This window comes from Thamnophis sirtalis, unplaced genomic scaffold (genome assembly GCF_051295495.1).
Source record: "Thamnophis sirtalis isolate CommonGarterSnake01/CBP01778 unplaced genomic scaffold, rThaSir2_p1.2 scaffold_6, whole genome shotgun sequence".
NCBI lineage: Eukaryota > Metazoa > Chordata > Lepidosauria > Squamata > Natricidae > Thamnophis > Thamnophis sirtalis.
Window position 1 is genome coordinate 56,988,237 of NW_028261386.1, and position 25,405 is coordinate 57,013,641.

General features: G+C 38.0%; 1 protein-coding gene across 2 annotated transcripts in view; it reads right to left on the reverse strand.

The window, feature by feature from the left end:
- Window positions 1-25,405, reverse strand: part of DNAH8 (dynein axonemal heavy chain 8) — a 150,109-nt gene that overhangs the window by 51,476 nt on the left and 73,228 nt on the right. For both annotated transcript variants that reach the window (XM_087719122.1, XM_087719121.1), the window contains exons 46-62: window positions 24,815-25,061; window positions 24,109-24,350; window positions 23,879-24,019; window positions 23,402-23,639; window positions 19,963-20,105; window positions 19,049-19,183; window positions 18,665-18,787; window positions 16,934-17,147; window positions 15,224-15,333; window positions 14,431-14,594; window positions 12,711-12,903; window positions 8,898-9,020; window positions 7,584-7,714; window positions 5,742-5,895; window positions 1,744-1,908; window positions 732-958; window positions 46-164 (exon numbers count right to left, since the gene is read on the reverse strand). In XM_087719122.1, the coding sequence (XP_087575248.1) occupies window positions 46-164; window positions 732-958; window positions 1,744-1,908; window positions 5,742-5,895; window positions 7,584-7,714; window positions 8,898-9,020; window positions 12,711-12,903; window positions 14,431-14,594; window positions 15,224-15,333; window positions 16,934-17,147; window positions 18,665-18,787; window positions 19,049-19,183; window positions 19,963-20,105; window positions 23,402-23,639; window positions 23,879-24,019; window positions 24,109-24,350; window positions 24,815-25,061 (2,869 nt within the window). The remainder of the gene's footprint in view (window positions 1-45; window positions 165-731; window positions 959-1,743; window positions 1,909-5,741; window positions 5,896-7,583; window positions 7,715-8,897; window positions 9,021-12,710; window positions 12,904-14,430; window positions 14,595-15,223; window positions 15,334-16,933; window positions 17,148-18,664; window positions 18,788-19,048; window positions 19,184-19,962; window positions 20,106-23,401; window positions 23,640-23,878; window positions 24,020-24,108; window positions 24,351-24,814; window positions 25,062-25,405) is intronic.

A 25,405-nucleotide genomic window follows, 5' to 3' on the forward strand; every position in this document is an offset into this window, starting at 1 on the left:
ATAGTAAAAGGAGAAAATAAGGTTTTTGACTTGTACTTATCTTACCTATATTCATACGCTCAGCTTGTTCATTAATGCTGAACAGTTTTTCAGCATAAACTTCTTTGTAGCCATTGATGAAAGAAAGATAAGATTTGGGAGTGACATGAGCTCTTCGCCGATATCTGTAATTTACAATAGTGATATCTCTTCAGGTTCAAATGACATTTAACTATATAATGATCTCAAGATACAACCTAGGGTATTACATTATTATATTATATACATGAATCACAGTTCTAAACTGTAATTTATGAAGTAAAGTTTGTAAAATAATCATGTTTCCCCTCAAACCAAAATAATGGTGCTATATATAATTTTCTGTTACATCTGTTTATCAATTGTCACAGTGTGTCAGGGTTGCTTTTGAATTGTAAGTATATTTTGCTTTGCAAGGGTGGCAATTGACATAGAAAAATAAGGCAATGGAGGTTTCTATGATTTTTACTATATATTAGTGATGTTATTAACATCAGTCACAATATGTGGTGAATTTTCTTTCATTCATGAATTCTTCAGACACTGAATAGTCATCTATCAGTGATGCCAGGAGGTTGCACTAGGTGACCTTCAAAATTCTTTCAAATTTATAACTCATGTTGAGATTAAATTGCAAAATGGTTTTTAGGTACATAAATACATCTATTTCTAAAATAATTATTACAGAATTAATACATGGTTAAATATACTACCTTTGAAAATAATTGTCACAGCTTTCTGAAACCAAGTCATGAAAGATGCCCATAGTTTCTACCACATGTGCTTTAACTTCAGCAGAACAGACAATATTGAAACCTGACAGAAAATACTGAGACACAGCAACTAGGGCTTCTTTGGGCCACTGAGTAAACCAATCCATAGTACATCCAGATATTAGACCAGGAAATTTCAAAGATCGTGCACGAAATTTCTCACCAACCTAGCAAAAATAAGAAATAGACAAAAAGTGACATATCAATGAAATATATTTATGGGAAATATGGCAGATAATATTGATGATCATGATTTATTAAACTTATCTGCTGTCTGACTTATATACAGTTTCCAGTGCAATTGTTTCATATAAAAAAAGCAATTAGTGATTGTACGAAGTTACAATGGCACTGAAAAATGTGATTTATGACATTTCACATTTATGACCCTTGGTCACTTAAACAAATCTGGGTGCTTGGCAACTGGCATGTATTCATGACTTCACAACTGGCTTCCAACAAGCAAAGTGCAATGAGGGTAGCCAGATTCGCTTAACAACTGCAGTGATTGGTTTAACAATTGTGACAATAAAAGTCATAAAATGGGATGCAACTTACTTAACTGCCTTGCTTAGCAATGGAAATTTTGGACTCAATTGTAGTCATAAGTTGAGGACCACCTATACCTTAAACAGGTTGACGTAATGCATTGAAAGTCTGGGAACAATTAGTCCTGTGGGATTGAAATTTGTTGAAGATGTGCCTATTTTAGCACCATCCTAATGATGTGGCCAGCCATAATCCTGTGATTGTCATTTCCAATGCTCCATGCCAACTTCCTATGAGGGCAGTCAATGAGAAAGCCAGCAGGAAGTCAGAAGTTGCTCCTGTTCCCACTGCTTTTTTGTCCACCCATGATCATTCTGCTTCTCTGTTTTGGGAAGGAGATATCTCTGAAATGATGACCTAATGGATCATTGGTTGTCTAAACATATATTTAAAGGGAACTCACAGGAGAAAAGCAGAGTACTACATGGAGGTTTTTCCTTGACCGGGATATAAAATATTCATAAAGATTATCAAAAGTTGGAGGAACTCGTGCCAGCTCTTTTTTCATTACAGATATAAGTCCTTGTGTTATTTCATCCAGTTCATCTCGAGGAAATAAATTGGAGATCTTATCAGGAAAATCAAAAATTAGAAGAAAAAGACATATATAAATATTATTAAAATACCACAGTTTTTAATTTATAGATTCCAAGACTCTCCTAATTCAGGAGACATCTGCTTCAGTTTATAATTCAGAGGTAACTGAGGTTCACTAATGTATTTATAAAAATATATGAAAAAATAATGTAATATATATCAAATAATATATCAAGAAATAATGAAGCATAGGTATTCATATACACAGTATTCAAAATGTTGCACATTGTCTTTTATGCTTGGGATTTTATTCTTTTCAATGCTTACAACTAGTTCAAAATATTGAACATTCTAGAAATATTAACTTTATTTAGATGATAAATGAATAACAACAAGAAGTTATAACAAATATACTCCACTGGAAAAAATGGATACTGGCTAGCTAAAGATTCTAATGCATCTATTTCTTTCAAATTTACTAGGTTTCATTCTCCAGTGCACTGCTCGGAGAGTCCAATGCTGGGTTAACACAGCCTATCTGCCCTTGGACTGAGTGATGTTTTTAGTTGACCAGGCCTCCCTTTGCCTCTGCATGCTCAGTTCGAAAACTCAGTCCGCCCATTAGGACTGTTTTGGGAGAGCTCCAGTCTAAGATCAGATAGGCTGGAAAGTTTCCCACTTTGGACCACGTTTAGATTCTCAGATAGAGAAAATTACAGCTACTGTAAGAACTGTCAAAATTGCCTCCATTGAGGCTTCTGTCGCTTTAAAAGGGCTACCGGGCTTTCTCTGCTACTGCTGGTCACAAGCGCTCCAGAGGATCAAGAAAGCTCGCCCAGCGGATGCTGGCGAGCGGCAGGAGCGGCTAGTGCCAAGGTGGCGCAGTGGTTAAAAGCAGCACTGCAGGCTACTGCTAGATCAGCAGGTCAGCGGTTCAAATCTCACCAGCTCAGGGTTGACTCAGCCTTCCATCCTTCCGAGGTGGGTAAAATGAGGACCCAGATTGTTGGGGGCAATATGCTGACTCTCTGTAAACCGCTTAGAGAGGCCTGAAAGGCCTATGAAGCGGTATATAAGTCTACTGCTATTGCTATTAATAGTGGGATGAGCGATTTCCCCAATCAGGACAGGGGCGTTCCAGGCAAAAAGAAGCCCCAGAGAAGGCTCTGAGAAGGCTCTGAAGCCTGCAGACCGTATTGCTAGGGATCCCTCAGCTGCTCCATTCTGCCCGGCAACAGCGGCGACAGTTGGAACCTGCGCATGCTTTTCTGGGCTGTGAGGCTAGAAAGAGTGGGAAGCGGCTGCGCGCGTACCCCCGCTATTTTGGATCGCTCCTAATCGCTGTGAAGAGCGGCAAGAGCGCAGATCGTGCGAGGAGCGAAAAAATTCCTCCAGAGGCTGCTAGTGAGAGGCAGGAGAAGCGAAGAGCCAGACAGCCCAAGCGGAGCCACAGCCAGCCCTCAGCGACCGCAGAACGCCGCGAGGAGGCTGGGGACTAGCCTGGGGAGCCAGCTAGTCTCTCCCTCCTGAGAGGAAGATAAGTCTCGGGGAACCGAGGGCGGTGGGAGAAAGGAATCCGACCCCCAGGCGGCCCTTCCCTCCTGAAGATTCTGCGAGCACATTTGAGCCTCAATGGCCAGCGCATGCCCATCCCAGCTCCAGCTATCTTCCAGGCCTCGTGGGGACCTGAAATGGCAGAGGAATGCAGGGAGGCCTTAGGGGAACAGGCAGGGCCCTCCAGCAAACGCAGCAAGCTGGATCCCTCTGTGAAAAAAGGCAAAGGGCACAAGGGCTCACTTGAAAGGTCTTCACCAAGAGCCACAGTGGATCCCAGGGAGGTTTCTAGGCCCCATCAGCCAGAACCTAGCCCAGACCATCGCAGCAGGGAGGTAGCTTCCCCTGATCATGAGGCCCAATCCCCTGGGGACAGTGAATTCTTGTCTGGGGATGACTATAGGTCCAGGGATCCGTCTCCAGAAGCTTCTTGGGGGTACCCCGACTCCCCTAGCTCCTCCATTGGAGAGGAACGAGATTCTATCCAGGATTCCCAGTGTGGGAAGGGTGAATCCAGCTCAGGCAGGCCTAGCCATCGCAGGCCCAGTAAGCAGAAGCTGAAGAGGGGTAAAGGCCCTGCTCTTTCTGATGAAATGAGGGAGGTAATTTCCTTTGCCATTTCCCAAGGGATAGCTGAAGGCATTAAGCACAGGGGCTCTCACAAGGGCAAGGCCCCAAAGGAAAAGCACAAGCCTAAAGCCTCCACTTCCAAGGAGCCTGTATCCTCCTCCCCATCTTCCAGCCCATCTCACTCTGGGCTTTCAAGTTCTGAGCAGGAAGAAGGGGAAATTTTCGTGCTTTCTGAAGACGAAAACCCTACCCCTGACAAACCAGCATTCACTGGCCTGTTTAAGCCGTCCTTATTCAAATCAATCTTACACAAGGCCATGACGGCGACAGAGTTAGGCCCCACTTCCAGGCCTGAGGCCTCTCAAGCTTCCACATCCAGGGATCATAAGCATGGCTTATTCAAAGAGACAATAGAAACTCCTGAGGTTATCCTGGTGCCTGACCTCTTTATGGACGCTGTACAGCGCCAGTGGCTACAGCCAGGCACCCTAACCAACCCCAGTGGGGGGGACGGGTCACCGCACACTCCACTAGGAGCGCAGCAGCTTCTGCGGCCTGGGCAACCCAGGCGTCTATTCTAGACATTTGTAGAGCGGCCACATGGGCTTCCCCCACGGCCTTTATCAAAAACTATAAGATTGACACCTTTGCCTCAGCCGAAGCCTCTTTGGCAGAAGAGTATTACAAAGAGTGGCTGAAAGGCCAGAGGCTACGGCGCTTCCCCACCCTGGGACTCAATAGCTTGGGCATGTCCCAGCATTGGACTCTCCGAGCAGTGCACTGGAGAAAGACTGTTGGCTTACCTGAACAGTCGTTCTCGGGGCACTGCAAGGAGAGTCCAAACCCACCCGGGGTGTTTATTATATTGAACGATGTGACTGTATTAACTGTAACTGATTACAGGACGGTTTCCTTCGTTTTTGAACTGAGCATGCAGAGGCAAAGGGAGGCGTGGTCAACTAAAAACATCACTCAGTCCAAGGGCAGATAGGCTGTGTTAACCCAGCATTGGACTCTCCTCGCAGTGCCCCGAGAACGATCGTTCAGGTAAGCCAACGGTCTTTCTCTTATAAAGGTCTATTGCTTCCACATGTATTTCTTTGAGGGGAAAAAAGGTCATACCACTTTATGCTTCAAATTACTGTCAATGAATACATTAAATTTCAGCTTTTCAAATGAATACAATAAAATTAATTTTTGAATAAAACTCAACAACTTCCAAAGTGCTTCAGAGGTGTAATTTTATGTTTTATGAATCATTGTATCAGGGTCTTAATCAAGGTGAAGCTTACTGGCATATTTAACCACAAGTAAGAATGTAAGGGATGGAGTGTAAGGGATGTGGTGGCTCAGTGGCTAAGACGCTGAGCTTGTCAATCAGAAAGGTCGGCAGTTTGGTGGTTCGAATCCCTAGCGCCGCATAATGGAGTGAGATCCCGTTACTTGTCCCAGCTTCTGCCAACCTAACAGTTCGAAAGCATGTAAAAATGCAAGTAGATAAATAGGGACCATTTTGGTGGGAAGGTAACAGTGTTCCGTGTGCCTTCAGTGTTTAGTCATGCAGGCCATATAACCATGGAGACATCTTTGGACAGTGCTGGCTCTTTGGCTTTGAAATGGAGATGAGCACTGCCCCCTAGAGTTGAGAACAATGAGCACATATGTGCAAGGGGAACCTTTATCTTTAAGAATGTAATAATCAGCATAACAGCAACATCTATAGTGATTTGAAATTCTAACCTCTCCGGAAGAAAGAAGATTATTAAGATATTCAAGAAATGCTTCATCTTTTATTTCATTATCTGTGAAAATAAATGTGATTCCTTTTCCCTCACCACCAGCAACTCTATATAAGTTCTTTAAGTCATCTGTTAAATTGGTCACATTGTAGGACCTGAGGGGAGAAAGCAAATCAACAAGTAAATTTAACCTACAGTACAAATTCTTCACGTGTAAGTTCAGCAAATATTAAATCAGTACAGTATACAGTACAGTAAGTATGGGAGGTGAGAAGACTTCCATGCAACTAGAAATGCTTCCTTTAGGACCTGTATCCACAAAGAAATTTTGTTACATATTTTAATGGGGAGTGTTACTGAAATGGAACTTCTGAAACCACCCAAGCAAAAATGAGAAAAAGTATTGTTCCTAAAGTTTATGCTCTTCATTGCCCACATATTAATGTCAAAGAGTGAGAAAGAAACAAAATGTATTTAAGCTCTATTTAAATGTATTTAATAGATAAAAGGAAAAGCTATTTGGGATGACTGCCAGAACTGGACTGAAAGATATAATTTGTTCAAATGGAAACTAAACAAAGAGAAGGATGTAGAATTGGATTATGTGTTAAAAATAAACCAAATTTAAAATTAAACTTGATTCCAGGATATCTACGAAGATTCCTCGTCATCCAGGTAGAGTTGAGTCATGGCAACTGGAGCTTTTTTAAAAAAAATAAATAAACTGCTTATCCAAGTAGTTTCTCCATTCTGAGCTATTGATAATTCCAGAACATTTTTATGCAAAATCTTTTCACCATCTTAGGAGAAATTAAGGTTATTAGACACAATGCCATCATAAATCAGCTGTGAACCAACATTTATGTTAGATATATTAGCATTCTGTTTGAACTATAACTTGCATCTACTAACCACATTATCTCACTGATGCTTTATAATACTTAACCATACAGCATAGCCTCAAAATATATGCCAAATCCTAATGTTAAATAGGTTGAGTTATTATCAATCAATAATTATATCAATGCAATCAATTTAAAATGTAATAACTTTTCTTCATTATAAGGATGTCAGTAAAAAAATATCATATGCAGTTAAAAGAATTCAAGAATAAAAGAAAATCTGTATATTTGTTCATTTGAGAGCCATCACAATTTTTTTTCTTTATCACTAGATGACATATAAATATTTTAGTTTAATATATTATAACTCTTACATTATAGTTGGTTGCATAGTCAGCCAGATATTAGACAGCATTTGGCATTTTTATCTACCCGTGAAGTCCTTCCCAAAGATTTGGCATAGGCATCTCAGAAGGAACTTATGTCATACCCAGTCTTTTATAAGTATCATGCCAAGTGCCATTTAAAAAAATGTATTATAAGCAGAGGACAGAAGAAGAATTCCTTCATGTGCCTAGAAATTCTTTCCTCAGTTATGTCATTTTTAAAAATATATATTTAACATGACTCAACAGTAGAACATATAATCATTAATATCATAACAGTGGTCCTGTAGACACATGATTATGCACAATCTACCTTCATTACAAATCATCATAATCTTTTAACGACCCCATAATGCCTGGGAAACTGAATGGAGCTAGCCAAGTGTTTAATGTCTGAAAGCTCTTCCTGTTGCCAATGTGGAGTTCTGTTCAGCAGATATATTCTCATTAAACTCAGAGACAGAAATATCTGCCTCTACCCAGGATTGAACTCACAGCCTCCTGATTGTGAGGCAACAGCTCCAGGCCACCACACCACTCCTACCTTCATCACAAATAGGAGCCTCTAATTCTGTATGGAAACTCAATCATTTTGGTTAAGTAAATGTTTCTGACCTTGTTAAAGTTATCTGAAAGATTTTGTATCCAGCTATAAAAGAAGCAAGCCTGGAAAGACTCTGTTTCCCAGAACCACCAACTCCTACAAGTAGAGCATTTCCACATGCTGTCCGAATTATTCGGGAGATCTACAATATTAAAAGACAAAAAGGACATACAGTGTATGCTAAACTCATTGCATAAGGATGGAACAGTTGAATCATAGCCCAAACCTATTTTTAAAGATTTTATTTTATTTTGGTTTGGTCTTTTCTTCAGGATGTGTGATGGAGAAATAGAAGTAGAACTTCATTTTAGCTTCAAAACAAATGTGAGGAATAGGTGGGGCTAGGAGTATGACTGGCCTAAAGTCCCCCATTCAGCCAAGAATGGATTCAAACCTTAGTCTCTCCTGTCCTAGCCACTACATTACACTGAAGATTTATAAAAAAGGAATTGTCAGTTTTGCAATGAAAAGAAGATAAAAAATATATATTCTTCTTTGAGGATGGTGTGCATCTCTGTGTGCATTTGTAAATCTCAAAGGAACTTCACAGAAACTTTCTCTGAACTGTGTTGTAAAAAACAATAGTTCAATTTTATTATACAATTCCAAAGCATATACAGTATTTACAAAACCCACATTGAAGTTCCCTCCACAGTAATGGTCCCCAACCATTTGGCGCCAGGAACCGGTTTTGTGGAAGACAATTTTTCCACGGACTGGAGGGGGGGATATTTTTTGTTTCACTCACTCACCTGCCACTCATCTCCAGCTGTGTGGCCCAGTTCCTAACAGGTCATAGAGCAGCACTGGTCCATGGCCCGGAGGTTAGAAATCTCTTCTCTACAAACTTGCTTTTATGTCCCTTTGAGTTTTATAGGTAATTCTATACCTTTTCTACTGGTAAAATATAGACCTAATAATCTTTAATTAATACCATAATCTAAACTAAGTACCACATATTAAATTTTATAGCCAACAAATTAACTAATTTCTTAAAATAATATGCAGCCTTTCAAAACAGTGTTTCTAGGAGAGCTAATAATTTCCATTACATGGTCACCTACAAGAAAGTGTTTTCCCAGTAATGGCAAACCAGGAAGATACACAGTACCAACATTTCTGTCAGGCGAAAACATCATTATTACTATCACTATCATCATACCACCATCACTGTAAAAAGCTATTAATTTTTGAATACTTAATAATTAGCTTTCATTTATTTATATTATTTACTTATACTGAAATTGATAAAAGGTAGCATTGGCATAATCTGAATAAATGAATGATTTGAAATGAAGCTTACATTTAGAGTTAAAGACACAAACCTTAACAAGATGTGTTATAGCATCTTTGAAAAACACCAGATCAAGCAGTCCACCTCGAACATTTTCATTATATTGTTTTTGGTAGAACTGTAATTTGTCAGCTAAAAATTCTAAAGATGGAACCTAATGGTAAAGAAAATAAGAATGTTAAAATTACCATTTATTTAGTTTATTTTTAAAATTAACCACCATTGCAATCAACAAATCACTAAAATTGAAAAAAATAGTCTTTCCCCAAAGAATTTATACCTACACAAACAAACAAACAAATAAATGCCTAGATAGAAGGTTACATTAAATAAGCTTGTCAGGTAAGACAGATATAAGCATAGATAAAGCGATTATTTTGTATGATGGTGATATTAATAATCTTTCAATAAATTAAAATGATTTAAAAATAAAAGGATAAAGAAAGGTAAATATATAATGTAAAAGTTAAGACAACGGGGTGACCTTGAGCCAGTCACTTTTTGTTAATCTTAGGGTAGAGGCAATGGCAAACCACATCTGAAAAACCTTGCCTAGAAATGGCATGGACCTGTCCAGGTATTCTCCAAGAATTGCACATGATTGAATGGAAGCGTGGGGGCGGGGGATGGGGGAGAGAACATACCACCAAAAAGTAAAGTCAAACATGATATAATTTATACAATTATACAATATATCACAGGATAATATTTGATATGATATTTATAATCTGTTGGAATTCATTCCGGGTGTTTGTGTGCAAGGAAGTTTCTGCTGCCTGAAACACACACACACAGGGATGCAAAAACATCGCACCAGAAACATCTTTCTGGCCTAATGATCAGGACTCACTAGGCAGCCTCATGTAACAATGAAATATGTGAGCCAGCTACTCCCACACATGCCCTTTCTCCCCCCCTATGCTGTGCTGTAACTTTCTATTCCCCCTCTCCCCCTCCCAATGCCATGCAGCTTGTAACTTTCTATTCCCCCTTTGCCCACCCTTTGCCATGATGTGATTTTCTATTGGTTTATTTGTAGAATGCTGTGATTTTTCATTAGTTTACTTGTACCATGTGTGATTATATATGCCTTTTGATACGCTCCTTTTTGATGATGCTGTAACTAACTTTTTCTAATAAAAGAGCCCTTCGATGATCATTCGAAGCTTTTTGCTCATCCCGAGAAATTTTGTCTGGTGTTTTCCTTTTGATTAGGCAAGGACACATGAGCAGCCCTCCAGTGTGGCGACAACGCCGCAATAATCTATGTTATAGCTATTATAATCTATAATAATTATAGAAATGTCATCACATAAATGCAGAGAAATCAACTTGTACCCACATTGGTTTTCTAGACACAAATTTTATTAAAATAAATTGCCTTCCCTAATTACATGATTGCATTTTGTAAACCTTGATATCTTCTCTCTCTTGTTCCAGCACGGGGTGGGGGTGGGGGTAACTCACTCTTGTACCATGTACAGTAGACTCTTTATCCATGCTTGCATCTGTCTTATTTCACTGACTATGGCCTTTTTAGCTATAATAGCTGCCCTGTGTTAATTAATGTTGGGTTTGTAGTAGCTGGATTTCCAAACTGCATGTTCCTTTCTAATAATTGTTCTTCTCTATGCCAGCTTTCTGAACATAGCTACTACATAATTTCTATATTGCCATTTCTTGTAATTTAAGTACATTGTAAATGTAAATCATAAGAAAGATTGTGAAAATTAGGTTGCCCTTGGGATCATTTTTCTGTATGAGCCATGACAACTGTTTTTGTTTGTGGCAACTTACAAGTATGCTTAATAAATCATAAAATAATGAAGTTGATATATTTCTATACTATTTTCGAGCACACTGCTCATCTCAATTGTTCTGTATTCTCCAGTCTATTACTTCCTGTGGTTTCCATAGTTAACTTGTTTTGAGAAAACGAGCTTTACATTCTGTCACCAAGAAAACTAGAAAAAAGCTCAGACCCTTTGTTTATTAATAAGATGACCCTCTGGATCATTGCCATCCATTTTATCATGAGTATGTACAAACAAACAAAAAAGTTTCTTTCTTAGCCTACTTTTTTTGAAAAATAGGTGACTGGTAAGGAGGCAATGGTTGCAGCTGACATCTAGCACATTCTAATCATTCTTTAAACCAATTTTGTTGTATTTAAGTACAATGACAATAAAGATTATACTTATACTTATTCTTCAGTACCACTTGTGTTTACTCACATAGGAGAATATACCTAATCACACTGCACCACCAATTCAGTCAGCAGACACATTGATCTACAACCAGCCTATGAGTCCCTCATAATCCAAATCAACTGCACTTCCAACCAGAAACAGCACCATCTCTTAAGCAACCCATGCAAAAACCCCACACCAGCAATTCACATCCTAATTACCCTGACCTGATGTAATCTCCTTATCACAAGACCAATCACAAGACTCACTGATGAATCACAGCTAACCCATCACAAGACCCTCACTTTACACATCCACACCTGAAGCCATTAGAAACAGAAGAACACTGACATCCCCTAAACTCCACTGAAAATGTTACCTAGTCTGGTAACAAAACGTTTGAAAACCAAGTCACAAGCTTGGAGAATGAATCTTCACCCTCAATTAATCCATGTAAGAGGGAGATTTTGTTCATGAGATGAAAATATAACCTGATCATAGATTAGGACTAGATCTGTGAAAGGTTGTATATAGCTCTAGTTTGATTTTCCCTTCCTATTGTGAACAGAATAGCAATAGCAGTAGACTTATATACCGCTTCATAGGGCTTTCAGCCCTCTCTAAGCGGTTTACAGAGAGTCAGCATATTGCCCCCAACAATCTGGGTCCTCATTTTACCCACCTCGGAAGGATGGAAGGCTGAGTCAACCCTGAGCCGGTGAGATTTGAACCGCTGAACTGCTGATCTAGCAGTAGCCTGCAGTGCTGCATTTAACCACTGCACCACCTTGGCTCTACCCACATCCAGTGGTAGTCATATTCTCAGTTCATGTTATTAAATGTTGTTGCCTGGACCAGTAAAATGTGTGTCTGTGGGGAAACATTTGTGTCTATGTGTCTTTCTAAGTGTTAATAGGTCTTGAGTTCAAGTTCATGAGCAAGAAAAAACCTAAACTGTCTGTAAGAGATTTTGAGATAAGACTTAAGGCTACAACCTAACTTGGGAGGCTGGCACATCAATTATACATCCAGATAACACAAATTAAATTATCCATGGACATGGACAACTTAGTTTGCCAGAATTTTTCTACTAGTAAAAAATGAGAAAGATGACCAATTCTTTGTATCATGATATACCAATAAATAGAAAGGTGCTCTTTGGAGAACTTTTTCTATGAGGGATCCTTGGTGTTCTCTGAACTTGCTTGTTTTCTTGAAAACATTTCATTACCCTAACCAAGTAGCACTGATGATGTTATCCAGTTAGGATAATGAACTATTTGCAAGAAAACAAACATTTAATTCCCCTAACTAGATAGCATTGATGATGTTACCTATTTAGGATAATAAAAAGTTTGCAAGAAAACAAGCAAGCTTAGAGAGCACCAAGGACACCTCATTTCAATCCTGAACTACAAATATACTCCTTTACTGGAACTTTTTCTATCTTTGGAAGTACCACTACCAAGTACAATTGGCTCTAATCTTGAACATTATAGAGCGTTATTGCAGAATATTTATTATGCTGGAATGTAATGGGTAAACTTCATGCAGTTTTCAACTATGGATTTCAGTTTTATATTATTCCTTACAGTTTTGCAATTACCCATCCTAGACTCAAGAAAAGATATAAATATCAAAATCTATGTAAATACCGTTTCATAAATTTTGGGTGCTTCAAACACAAAATCTTCTGGTTCTTCACCTGTTGGCTCAGGCATATCCCGCAAAAAATCTACAAAATATGGTTCAGCTGTAACTTGTGATACTAAATTTGGATCCACATGTTCTTCAATTACTCTACTAAAATTTCGGTCAAACCATTCTTCATCATCTTCGGTAATAAATCTGCAAGAAACAAATTTAGTCGTTATAAATGCAAAACTCCCACTAATTTTGGATTAAATAACTATGTAAACAAAATGAGAACAAAATCATTTCAGTAACATTCATATCTTTCTTAGAACTAGGTAGATAATATATATCTGAATGAAGCAAAAACTACAATTTAGGGCCATACTTCATCAGGAAGTAATATGTTTAAGTATGTTTAAAGTTATCTTATCAACTATCTTGTAATACAGACTTCTTTTTACAACAAAAGACAACAATCCCATCCTCTACTTAATTTCAGCTGTCCATCTGTGTTTTCCTGCCAAACTTAAGAATTAATATTCTTTAACTCAGTATTTTTCATTGCTGGATGCAGGAGTCTGGCTGTTGAAGTCCAAACATCTTAAAAAATACCCTTCTGATGGATCAAGTGGTGCTGTCTAGTTTCTCTACTTTTCTTCATTTCACTGTATTGTAGAAAAATGTCTCCCTTCCAGATACTGTTCCCCATGGTAGGAACATACCCTCCCATTTAATTACTGGTTACTGTCCTCCATGGCTATTTCATCTTGGACTACTGGACCAGTGAATCACTGTTCATAAAAAAATAATAATCACAAAATGGAATTCCAACTACTCGTGTGTGAAAACTGAGTTTGATCAAATTCAGAAACACATCACTAAATAGCAGTTCATTTGTTCCTTTAGACTCCTACCCCAAATCCAGTTTAGAGAAACCAAAATAGAGTATTCATGACATCTGAACTTTACATACTTTCTGTTACATGGCAAGAAGCCACCCAGATGTTCTATGAGTCTTGTTTTCCTTTGCTTTCAGCACCAGTAGGTGTCAATTTAATCACGACACAAAAGTCTAAATAGAAACAGCTCAAATTCCTCCTATTGGTCTGTGGCATAAAGACAGCTACCGATTGGCAACTGGAAAGGGCAGAGGTGGAAGAATATTGAAAAAGGCCTTCGGCTTCCATCACTATCTTTTCCATTTCTGACCTTCTGGAAATATGGGGTTTATTGCTCTCCTCTAACAGTTCTGTGATGATATAAAACATCCTAAATTGGTATGTCAAGTCTCCTTACATCAGCCTTCTGAAGTACTAGCCAAGTTGAAACAGAGACAGGAAAAATGGAGGGGGGAAGATGACAGTTGAAAATTCCTTCAACATATGAAGTCCCTCACCATTTTTCCTATGATGGAAAGGAAAAATAATAATTTAAAAGATAAATTAAAAATTATCTCTTAAAATGTCCAGATTTTTCAATGCAGAGTCAAAATAGAAACATTAGACTCTGCCTACTCATTCACCCCCTTTTCCCCCCTAACAAATTGCAAAAATGACTTCTACAGGGTATACATTCGCTTTTGTGCAATCCCACTTAAGCATTTCTTTGTAGCTTTGTTTTTGTAGCTTTGTTTTGGGATTGCAAATTCATCTTTGGAATCTGGATTTCAGAATGAAAACGGATTAGAAGGTGGCTGATTCCTTCTCTTATTATTTGTAATGCTTCAGTAAATAGTCATACCTGTCAGCAATTACGCGGGTACATTCATGTTTAAATAGAGACAGAAGTGTATGAATACTAGTACATTCTTCTGATTTAATTGTTAACATGCCTTGCCAAATTCTGGAAAGATCCCGCAGGTTGAAGATATAATGAAATTTGGATGGCGTAGGCAGCATCTTTATCTATAACAAATATATATATATATATACATGTATCAGTATTTGTGCAAGTTCTCATAATGCAGAAGTGAAAAGCATGTTCATAGGTTCTCATGTATAATTATCTTCCTTATAGACTAGCACAAGTACAATGTATTCAGTATGTTTTAAACTGTTGGTACATGGGGAATATATCTTACCTGTGAATTTCCTTTTGAGTGAATTTTCCTTGACTACATACTTGTGTATTTTGATTAGGGGACAGTGGGGCTGGTTTTAGATCTATCCCTGTCTAGCATGATTTTTTTCCCCAGAGCAACCATATGAATAAGGCTTCTTGCATAAATTAAAGTAAGGCACAGGCCTTGTTCTCATTTTAAAATTTAAAAAGAGGCCAACTCTTGCAAGAAAAAATAATAAAGAACAGAAGATAATAAAGAATTTTACAATACTGCATAAAGCATAATAAGTATTTATATCTTAGTGAACTAGATTTTTCTAGCACCTGACAAGATTACTCTGGCACTTTCTACCTATTTATAATCAGATAAGAAAATTGGATTAAATTAGTCATCTACAACATATAAAAACAGATTTGTTTTCCATAACTTCCAAATAGTGAATCTTTTTCTAATAAGTACTGATTCTGATACCTTAGTCCATTGCCACAATATTCTACCAGCGGATACCAATTTCATTATCATATCACTTATTTCAGCCTTGAAATTTCTACATGAATGAAAATATCCATTGCCAATTATTCCTGAAAAATAATAGAACAGTTTTAGCTTTAATATTTTCAAATAAGAACAGCTTTAAATCTAAAGTTTTACTGCATCAGTGCCATGTAGTCAGTTCAGGTGTATGGATTTGTAATTTTTCCGAATTTTTCTTAGCTGTATAGGGTTGTAAACACATAGCTTAATTAAAGGACTTATTAGGCCACAATTACAGAACTGGTGAGATAAAATATGACAACGAGTGATAGTTTATCTTGTAATAGGAAAAAAAAAACCAAATTCTTTAAGAGAAATTTAAAACTGAAGCCTGTTGATTTCAAGGCTTATCTCCAAATGGCAAGCAATGCAGAACTAAATTTTGCTATTTATATTTCCTGCAATTTCCTGTAGATATACTCTACACTGCTCTCTTTCCATAAGATTAAACTCAGGTAAGATCTTAATGAGGAATCCCTTTTTACATATTCTTTATGAACTCCTTTTTTAACAAGCTTCAACTGATTTAAATGGTAACTAGGCAAAGGGACTTTCTGATGGTTGGCACTTCATTTTGGAAATCATTTTTCATTATGACACAAGTCTGGCATTTTCATAAAGTCTGAGGTTTTCAGAATTGTCCAGGACATTTATTTAAAACATTGGGGGAGGGGGGGTCAAATGCACCATCAGCCATGAGTCTCTTCATGTCCACAGGAGATCTAAGTCAAGCCCACCTTTAATTCTTTTCTATTCTTAACTCCTACTAAAGTTCCTTGACTGTTAGTAATTCAGATTCCTATAGAAAATTTAGGCTTACAATAAATCTTTGTACACATTTGAACTGCTTGTATCTCCTGATTTCCCTGGTACTGACCCAATATAATTTTATATTTCTTTATGTTTTGTCTCATGTCTGTGCTATTCCTTTGCCTGCAACAATAGAACTCCTCTCTCTGTGGCTTTATTGTAGTTGTTAAAATTTGGTTGCAATCTTTCCTAATCAGAAGCCTTCCAATTGGATTTCAATTTGCATTATCTTCAGAAGCAGGAGGGCTCCCTCATATAATGTGGAAACATCCCAGGCAGGACTCTCAAAAACAAATTGCCTGGTTTCTCTCTGGCAAGCTAGTATTACATACTCCTCCTAGAATATAAATTCTCCAAGGGACTGGACAAAAACATAGCAAAATATATAAAGAATATGAATTCTCAGTCATCTGTGGCTGAAGAATCTATATTATAGTATCCTTGAAATGAGCTCAGCTATTAGTAGGAAAAAATTAGTTCTAGAAAATGTGTCATCCAAATTTTTGGATTGGGTGAGAATCAAAATGATGTAATTTCCTTTTAGCAACATCATTCATTTGGGTACAGATGTATTTCTTTTTAATTCTGATGGAGAACATTCTTTAGATCACCCCATCAGTAATCAATAAAATTATTTGTAAAATAAAATTAATTAAATTACATTTATTAAATGTTAAAATTAACTAGATCAAATATCGATGTCCAACAATTTAATTCCATGTAACATCTTACATACATATGGCTTTAGTTTCTCTAGAGAAAAGGATTATCCACTGATAAAAAAATGCATGAAATCTTTTGGGTTCTACTTAAAATTCCACAGAAAAATGAGAGTACCAAATATTTTATCGATGGAGGCATTAGATGGAAGGGTACAGTTAAATACAGTAAACTGCCTCTTTAAGCGTTGTGGGATGTCATTTCGACCTCCTCCTGGGTGAATCATTGCCGCTATAAGCTGCACATCAACAATTGTAGTAAAGTCTCCAGGTTTATCCAAACTATACATCCCTTCCATTTCCATCATCTGACGCACTATTTCATTTGTTACCTGCACATTTTTTTAAAAAAGCAACAGATCATTCTTTCAAAAGAAAAAACACCCCACATATTTTTATTCTACTTGAGATACACGGCAAAATGTGGTTAAAGTGTATCTTTACATTGTATGCAAAGTAGCATGGGCGTGTCTTGATTTCAAGATGAAGAAATATCTTAACTTTCAATAGCAAAAATGGATTAATACAGTATATATGGTAAATGAAAATGATTTCAAAAATGACCATTTTTATTAACAATAACAGCTACACTAATCCTTTATACCAAGAACATTCTTGTTATCTAATTCTGAACTGTCCACAGCAGGAACAGGAAATCCACTATCTCATGGGTATCAAACTCGCCGCATCAGATTGCTGTCATGTGATGTTTTGCGATGTTTTCTCCTTTGCAGAGTTGGTGTGGGTGTGTCCTATGTGTGACACATCTGGCCCGCAGGCCACCAGTTTGACTATCTGCTCTGTCAACTCCTTCTGCTTTTTCTGAAGTCCTACTCCTCCTTTTTTCAGAATCCATCTCCATTGCTCATACAAGTAGATTTTTGAAGACTTGATCTTCTCTGTCCAAACAATAGCTGGTAAGAATCCCTACATTTATGATGGTCTACAAGCTTTTCTCCTGAGTACTCAGGCACAGACCATTTTGGAATTCTGAGCAAAACTCTTCTTTTCACAAAAAGAGAAAATTATTGCTCTTTGAATCTTGCAGCAAGGAAAAAGGCAGCCTGGTGTGACAATGATAGATCCAGGGGCTTCATCTCCCCCAATCATGTAGAATGGCGTAGTTGTCAGGGGCATTCTGGCATATGAACTGAGTTTGGTTTCTTACTCGTAGACCATCTTGAAAATAGCTCTTGCAGATGATGGAAAAAGTATCCCAATTCTAACTATCTTAGTGTTAAGGAATGAACTTGGGGACTTTTAAAATAAAATATGGGCACTCTTTACTGCATTATTCTTCTGTACCCAAACTGAGTTCCATTTCATTGTTTACACTTAATCAAAGAAAGAGTATTCAGTTAAGATGCCACATTGCTGAGCTCCTGGCTTCTTTGCAGATTTAAAACTCAATGCAACATCTGTCTGCATACATATGAGTTCACAGTTCAGTTGCATATGCAGGAACTCCATTAAAATGCAATCTACATATCCCTGACACTCCTGATTCATACAAGGGTTGCACTGCCTAAAAATGTCCTGTAAGCATGTCAAGAAAAATACATGACTTGACTGCTTTAAGAATATGTACTTATTTAATAGATAGAAGTTGTTATTCAGTTGTAATATTCTGTTATTCCCCACTGAGGCAGAACATTATAATCAGCCCACCATTTTCCTAGACTGATTCTTGAAATACTGTTTCTAAGCAGTGCTAATAATTTTATAACACACTCAGAAAATATTGTTAACATGGGTAAAGTTTTCACAAATAGCTTATTTTTTAAAAGCATCATTTTTTACTAACAAAACATTGCTTACTTGTATAATTAGAGACACATTACAACTGTACCTGATCTCCCCATTCATTTATAATGGGCATGTTAATGTCATCAATGAATATGGTCATTTTTCTGCCCCCTGGAGGTCCATAGGTACTGCCCATCCGCTTGTCCACATAACTTTCTATTGTCCTCTTAATAATTAAAAAACAGAAATAAACACAAGTAAATAAAAATGAAGCTATTTTTAATTATGTGTTATACTGTATATATATGTAATGAGTTTTAATTTAAGCCAACCAATTAGAAGTATTCAAGCATGCTTTAAAATAATTTATAATCATTGCTGGAGTATTAAAAATAAATGTCAAAATTGTCTCTTTCCTTTAGCTTATTTCAGATAGTTTATATAGAAACAGATGATGTAGAAACAGCTCATAAAATCTACAGTTTACCTGAAACATTCCAGGTTCTGTTGCTGAAGAAAAATTTAAACTTTTTGATAACTGTTCTTCTGGGTCATATTTTTTTAAATAACCTTTAATCATTACAGTCTTTGCAGTTCCTTGTTCACCAATGAGCAATACTGCCTGTAATAATTTTAGCATCATTATTTTCACATCCTTATTTTATATATATAAAATATATAAATGTATATATACACACTTTTTTCTGCCAAAAAATATTACACACTTAGGCTAAACAAAAAAAGCAATGTGACGTTGCTGTTGTTGAATTATATATTATATTTCTGATTTATATTTGGGGCTCAATGAACCTGGAGCAAAAACCATTTCATCCATAAGAAAAGAGCTTTAGGATAGTTGTAGAAACACAGATAAAATCTGTCACCTGCTGTGCAACATGCACGCACACACATACATATACTTATATGTATAGTTAATAAAAACATTTTGGCATGGAATGGTGTGTGGAAAGAGTGGTGTGAGACAGAAGATGAATGGAATGACTGTAAAGTAAGAAAAAGAAATAAGAGAATTAAAAGAAAAGAATATTTTCTAGATAAAGAATGGTGTTCTTATTCATTGGAAAATTATTTGTATATATATTTCCACACAAAATAAACAACATATAGACACAAATAGAAAAATCAAATAATTAAACATGCATGACATTGAGCACAAATGTGTCCATTTCACCTCCCACTTCTAAAATTTCAAATTAGGAGAGAAATTGTGAAAAAAGCAAATTGATTTTCACAAATCGTTTGGAAATCGGAATGGCAGGTTCACCAACATTGTAAGGCAAAGCTAGTGTACAGTAGGCATCTTAGCAGAATGCGTACATTATATTCAGTGACAAAGTAGCATCCCTTAGTACACAATTTGCCAATAAAATATGCACTCACTTTGTGTTGCTTTGCTATTGTATCCATCAAAAATTGTGTTCTGACATTGTCTACATTTGGAACTAGAATAGAAGAATACTCAGGAATACTGTCAGTTGGATAAATATATTCCTGAACCTTTTTATTCCAGTGGTCCCAGTCACCTGAAATGGAACACAATAACAGTAGAAAAATTAGAGGTATTGAAAGAGGAGAAGGTAGTTCAAACATGGTTCCAGTATGGCCAATTACAGGCCAGGTGGAAAATAGACCAAAAAACTGGTTTTATCCAAGTTGAGGATAATTTGTTTAAACAAATAAGAGATCAAAGTTTAATGCATATAAAGAGGATATATAATGTACTAATACAGATGGATTCGGAAATGGAATTGGTTAAAGATTGTATGATAAAGTGGGCTCAGAATATTGAAGAACCAATAATGTTGGACACGTGGGAAAGAATATGGGTAAGAAATGTGAAATTTACACAAGCACAAAACCTGAGAGAAAATTTTTATAAGATGTTTTATAGATGGCATTTAGATCCTAAAAAGCTGGCTTCTATGTATCCGAATGTACAGCCTAAATGTTGGAGATGTGGTTCTCTCGATGCTACATATTTTCATATATGGTGGACTTGTCAAAAGGTTAAGGCATTTTGGATAAAAATGTGGTGGATCATGCAAAATATCTTTAAAAGAAGGATAAAGTTTACTCCTCAGTTATTTTTACTAGGTATATGTACTGACTTTACAGCGGTAGAGACCAACTTGGTTCTGCACCTAATAACGGCAGCAAGACTGTTGGTGGCGCAATACTGGAAGAAGGAAGACTTGCCTACAACTCAAGAATGGACATTGAAAGTTACAAACCTAGCCGAGATGGCTAAAATATCGGCATATCTTAAAGACCATTCAAATGAGAGATATAAACGAGACTGGAAAAAATGGATTGACTATACACAAAACAAATATGGGACTAAGAAATTCCAGATAGCCTATGCTTAAGATTAGGAATAATCTAAACTGCTCAAAGTTAGTGTAACAGGAAGAAGCTGAGTTCAACGCAGATGTTATTGACTTCCTTTTTTTTTTTACTTCCTTTGTCTTAATATATTTTAGACTGTGTTTGTTAAAAATCTATACCGTGTACGGGCTCTGGGAAGTCGGGGGGGGGGGAAGGGAGGTGGGGTCTTAGGGGGGAGGGGGGTATATAGTATGTGTCAGATTTTAAAGTAACGCGATTGCACTTGTATACTGTTGCTCTTTAATTCCAGTGTAAAAATAGGACAAGCTGAATATATTAATAGATAGTAGAAATACACCGAAGGGAGGAGTAGAGGGATAGAAGAAAGAGGGGTAGAGAGGGGGGAGAGAGGATTGGAGGGAGGGTGAGAAGGAAGGGAGGGAGTGTATCGGGAGAGAGGAGTGGTAGAGGGGGAGGGGAAGTAGGGTAGAGGGGAATGATGGAGGGAAGATGGAAAGTTGGAGGGGGGCGAAAGAAAGGGTGTATGGAGGGTCAAAGAGGTACATTGGGTTTCTATTTTGGGGGGTATTATTGACAAGAGGAATGGCTGTGTTTATTGTTTAATGTTATATGGCCCCGGTTGTGCACAGTATATATGTGACTGTACAAAAATGAAAATGGAAAATAAAAACACATTTACTAGGAACAGTAGAAAAATACCGTATTTTCACGACCAAAAGCCGCACCGGATTATAAGCCGCAGTATCAATTAACGTTAATTTTTCAAACTTTTTCCACATATAAAGCGCACCGGGTTATAAGCCGCACATTTCCCGACGCTTCTGGACATCTGTTGCAGTCGCGAGGAGCGGCACGAGGGTTCTTGGCGCTCCGGGGGGCGCCGAGGGCGGCTGGGAGGGGCACGCGGCTTGGTTTCTCCTCCCTGGACGTCGCAGCGGCGGCCCCGGGCGCACCGATCTCTGTGTTTTTCGCATCGGGGCATGCTCTTGCAGCGCGCCCCGATGCAAAAGGCACTGGGATCGGTGAGTTTGGGGCTGCTGCTGCGGCGTCCAGGGAGGAGAGGCCGGGCCGCGCGCCTCTCCCACTTCCCGGAGCGCCGGGGGCCGTCGCGCGCTGGTGGGGATGGTGGGGGCTGGTGGGGATTGGATTTCCGGCTCGGTGGCCCCTGTCGCTTCTGGACGTCTGTTGCGGTTGTGGGGAGCCGAGGAGAGTGTGGAGGGGAGCGCGCGACGGTTCTTGGCGCTCCGGGAGGCGGGAGAGGCGCGCGGTTTGATTTCTCCTCCCTGGACGTCACCGATCTCTGTGTTTTTCGCATCGGGGCGTGCTGCAAGAGCATGCCCCGATGCGAAGGGCGCGGGGATCGGTGCGCTTGGGGCTGCTGCTGCGGCGTCCAGGGAGGAGAGGCCGGGCCGCGCGCCTCTCCCGCTTCCCGGAGCGCCGGGGGCCGTCGCGCGCTCTTCTCCGCGCTCTCCTCGGCTCCTCACAGCTGCGGTGGACGTCCAGAGGCGACAGGGGCTGTCGAGCTGGGGGTCCGGTCCCCATTGGCCCCAGGGGCCGCTTCTGGACATCTATTGCAGTCGCGAGGAGCAAAGCAGCTGGGAGATCTTTTTCCACATATAAAGCGCACCGGGTTATAAGCCGCACTGCCGATTTTGGATCAAATTTTAGGATTTTCAGTGCGGCTTATGGTCGTGAAAATACGGTACCAATTATTTATTTTCTTTTACTACTATATTTATATATCAAAATAACTATTAAGAAATTAGACATTCTATGCAGTAGCAGCTCAATAGGCCTGAAGAAATCAAGGTTTCTGATTTTTTTTTCTCAGTCAGATGAATCTTCAGGCAGATTGACCAAGCCAAGGCCTTAGAAGCAGATGAAATCCCGGAAAGGCTAGTGGTGAGATAACCTGTAAACACAAAGTGTTATTTTGGAAAACAGCTATCACCTTTCTGGTCTCTGGTGAGGGTGTAAAGGAAAACAGAAGAACATGAATGAAGGATTCTAATTTTTCCCCCTTTGGGGAGGATGCCCTTTGATGGCGTATACTTTTGCTACTCGGAACTATCTAGCTATTTCTAAAAAAAAATGTTGGGAAATTGGTTTGTGTTGTTTTCCTCCACAATGTGTGCTGTGCCAAGGACCATTTGGCTTTTGTCTGTCTGTTGCTAAATGTTATTAGCTTCATGATTCTAAGTTGCCTCCAGCCATCCAGTTACTGAGATGCCCTACAAGTCAACAAAGTTAATGAAATAACTAAATCAGAATTGACTCATCAGTAGCAATTACTAAAATGTGTAATGTACAAATAGAAACCATCCAAATAAATGAGGGTTTCTGATCTATAGATGAGTACCAAAGTTACATGTTATAGGCTAAATAAGCTATAAAAAGAAAATGTTCTCTGCTAAACTATACTAAAAATATCAGGGTTATTTAAAAACGTAAGAAGCATTGCACTATCACTTACCACAATCACTGACAAAATACTCATACATTGTATGTGATTCCCCTTTATCAAACGTTGGCAACTCCAGTTTGCTTTCATGGTTTCTCAGGAAAGCTTCCAACTTCTCCCGGCTATCCAACTCTAGAAGGGATCCTAAACTCCACATTATGCCAAAGACAAATAACTTGTGAAGATGTGCCAGACATACAATGCCACCTTCTTCCTTAGAGGGTATCAAGCCTTCCAAAAGATTAATAGACTGAAAATATTTCAAAAAGAAATAGAGAAGAAAAAAGGAGAGAAGTAAGAATACTTGGAATACAATCTAAAATGAAAATAACTGCAGATTCACATAATACATTTTGCTACTTACAAGGAACATAGCAAAGTTGTATTTAATGTACTTCATATTTTCCAATAGCCTTGTCAAGAAAATGAGATTTCTGTGTATTTCAGTAGCAATATGGCATGATTTTGTTAGATTTATTAAAAATATACCTGCATTATATAGTTACATTCTAGCAATTCCATTTTTGGAAAAAGATTCAGTTTCATGTAGGTATATGCTGCTTCAAAAGCTTTGTCATATAGACTCAATAATACATCTGCTTCTTGTGGAGTACGAGTCTTCAACCATCCCTGTGGGGGGGAAACCCAAGGAGAATGCTAGTCAGCTGTCCCATAATTTAATTTTTTTTTTTAAAAAAAAATCTTCTCTGAAAACATACCTGCAATATTGGCCTCCAGGTTAGGGCAGAAGAACTGATGTACACCATACCCATCCTGGAAACTGTAGCAGGAGAAGCATTTTCAATATTGTGCACTTCAAAGAGCAACTTGCAAGTAGGAGACATTGGAATCCGATCTCCATTTGCTAAAGTGAGAGTCTTATTATCATCAAGCACCGAATTCAGATTTTCAATCCAAATTGCATCTACAGGGCCATCTAGAATCAGAAAAATATTCTCTCCTGGAAATAAAAAGCAAGTGTTTACAAAAAGTCAAAACTTCTTGTTCAGTTAATAAGTTCATCATCATCATCATCTTCATCATTCTGTAAGGTATATCTAATGTTAAAATTTGAGTATGTGCTGCACATTTTAAGCCCTGCTCCAATCACATTCAGGTCTTTTATCCACCCAAGAGATGATGGTAGTGCAGATACTAGCTTTTTTATTGGTACATTTTTTCCTTAAAAACTGAAATAAAAAAATAGTATCATAGAAAAGTATAACTTTTCATATTATCTTGGTTCAAGTGATATAATTCCTTTGGGGAGGGGGGAGGGAATATCAGTATAGAGGGAATATCAGTATAGAGGGAATACTTTTAATAGGAAAGTGATATTCTGTGTTTATGTTTCTAGTTATTACTTTATTTCAAAATTTTCTTTATTTCAAAATATAAGCAAACTCTTCAGTGGGTTTATTGTACCTTTCTTGGCTTTAAGGGTTTTTCGCCATAAGGTGGAGAAAATTCCATCTGTCCAATCATTTGTTGCTGTATCCAGTTTGCCAAACATCTGAGGAGCTGTAATAGCTTTTGGGTTCATGCGCATTTCTCTGTGAGGATAGCCACATTCTGTCATTGCCCTCATCAATATAGTTATAACTGCTGTTTTTCCAGATCCACTTGGTCCAAGTGTCATCAACCCATGACGTACTTTGGAAGTTTCATATAACTAAAGAAGGAGAGGTGGTAGGAGAGGAATAAATCTGGATTATTAGACTTGCTTTCAAACACATTTTTTTCCAGAGAAGGGCTGAAACATGAAGGGTGAGAGGACATATACTTTTAGAGGCCCTGAGCTGGCATTAGGAAAAAAGCTCACTATCATTGTGGGTGGGGGAGGCTAAATTCTAAATGGTGAAGTTAATCATAGCATTGGTACTGCTAACATATATATAAAATCCCAATATACTTAATAGAGACAAAAGTGTATACAACATTCTATGCTTTTGGCCTTTGTGTCCAAATGCCATAAAAGAATACATAATAAGTCATTGTAACATCAATTTAAAAGGG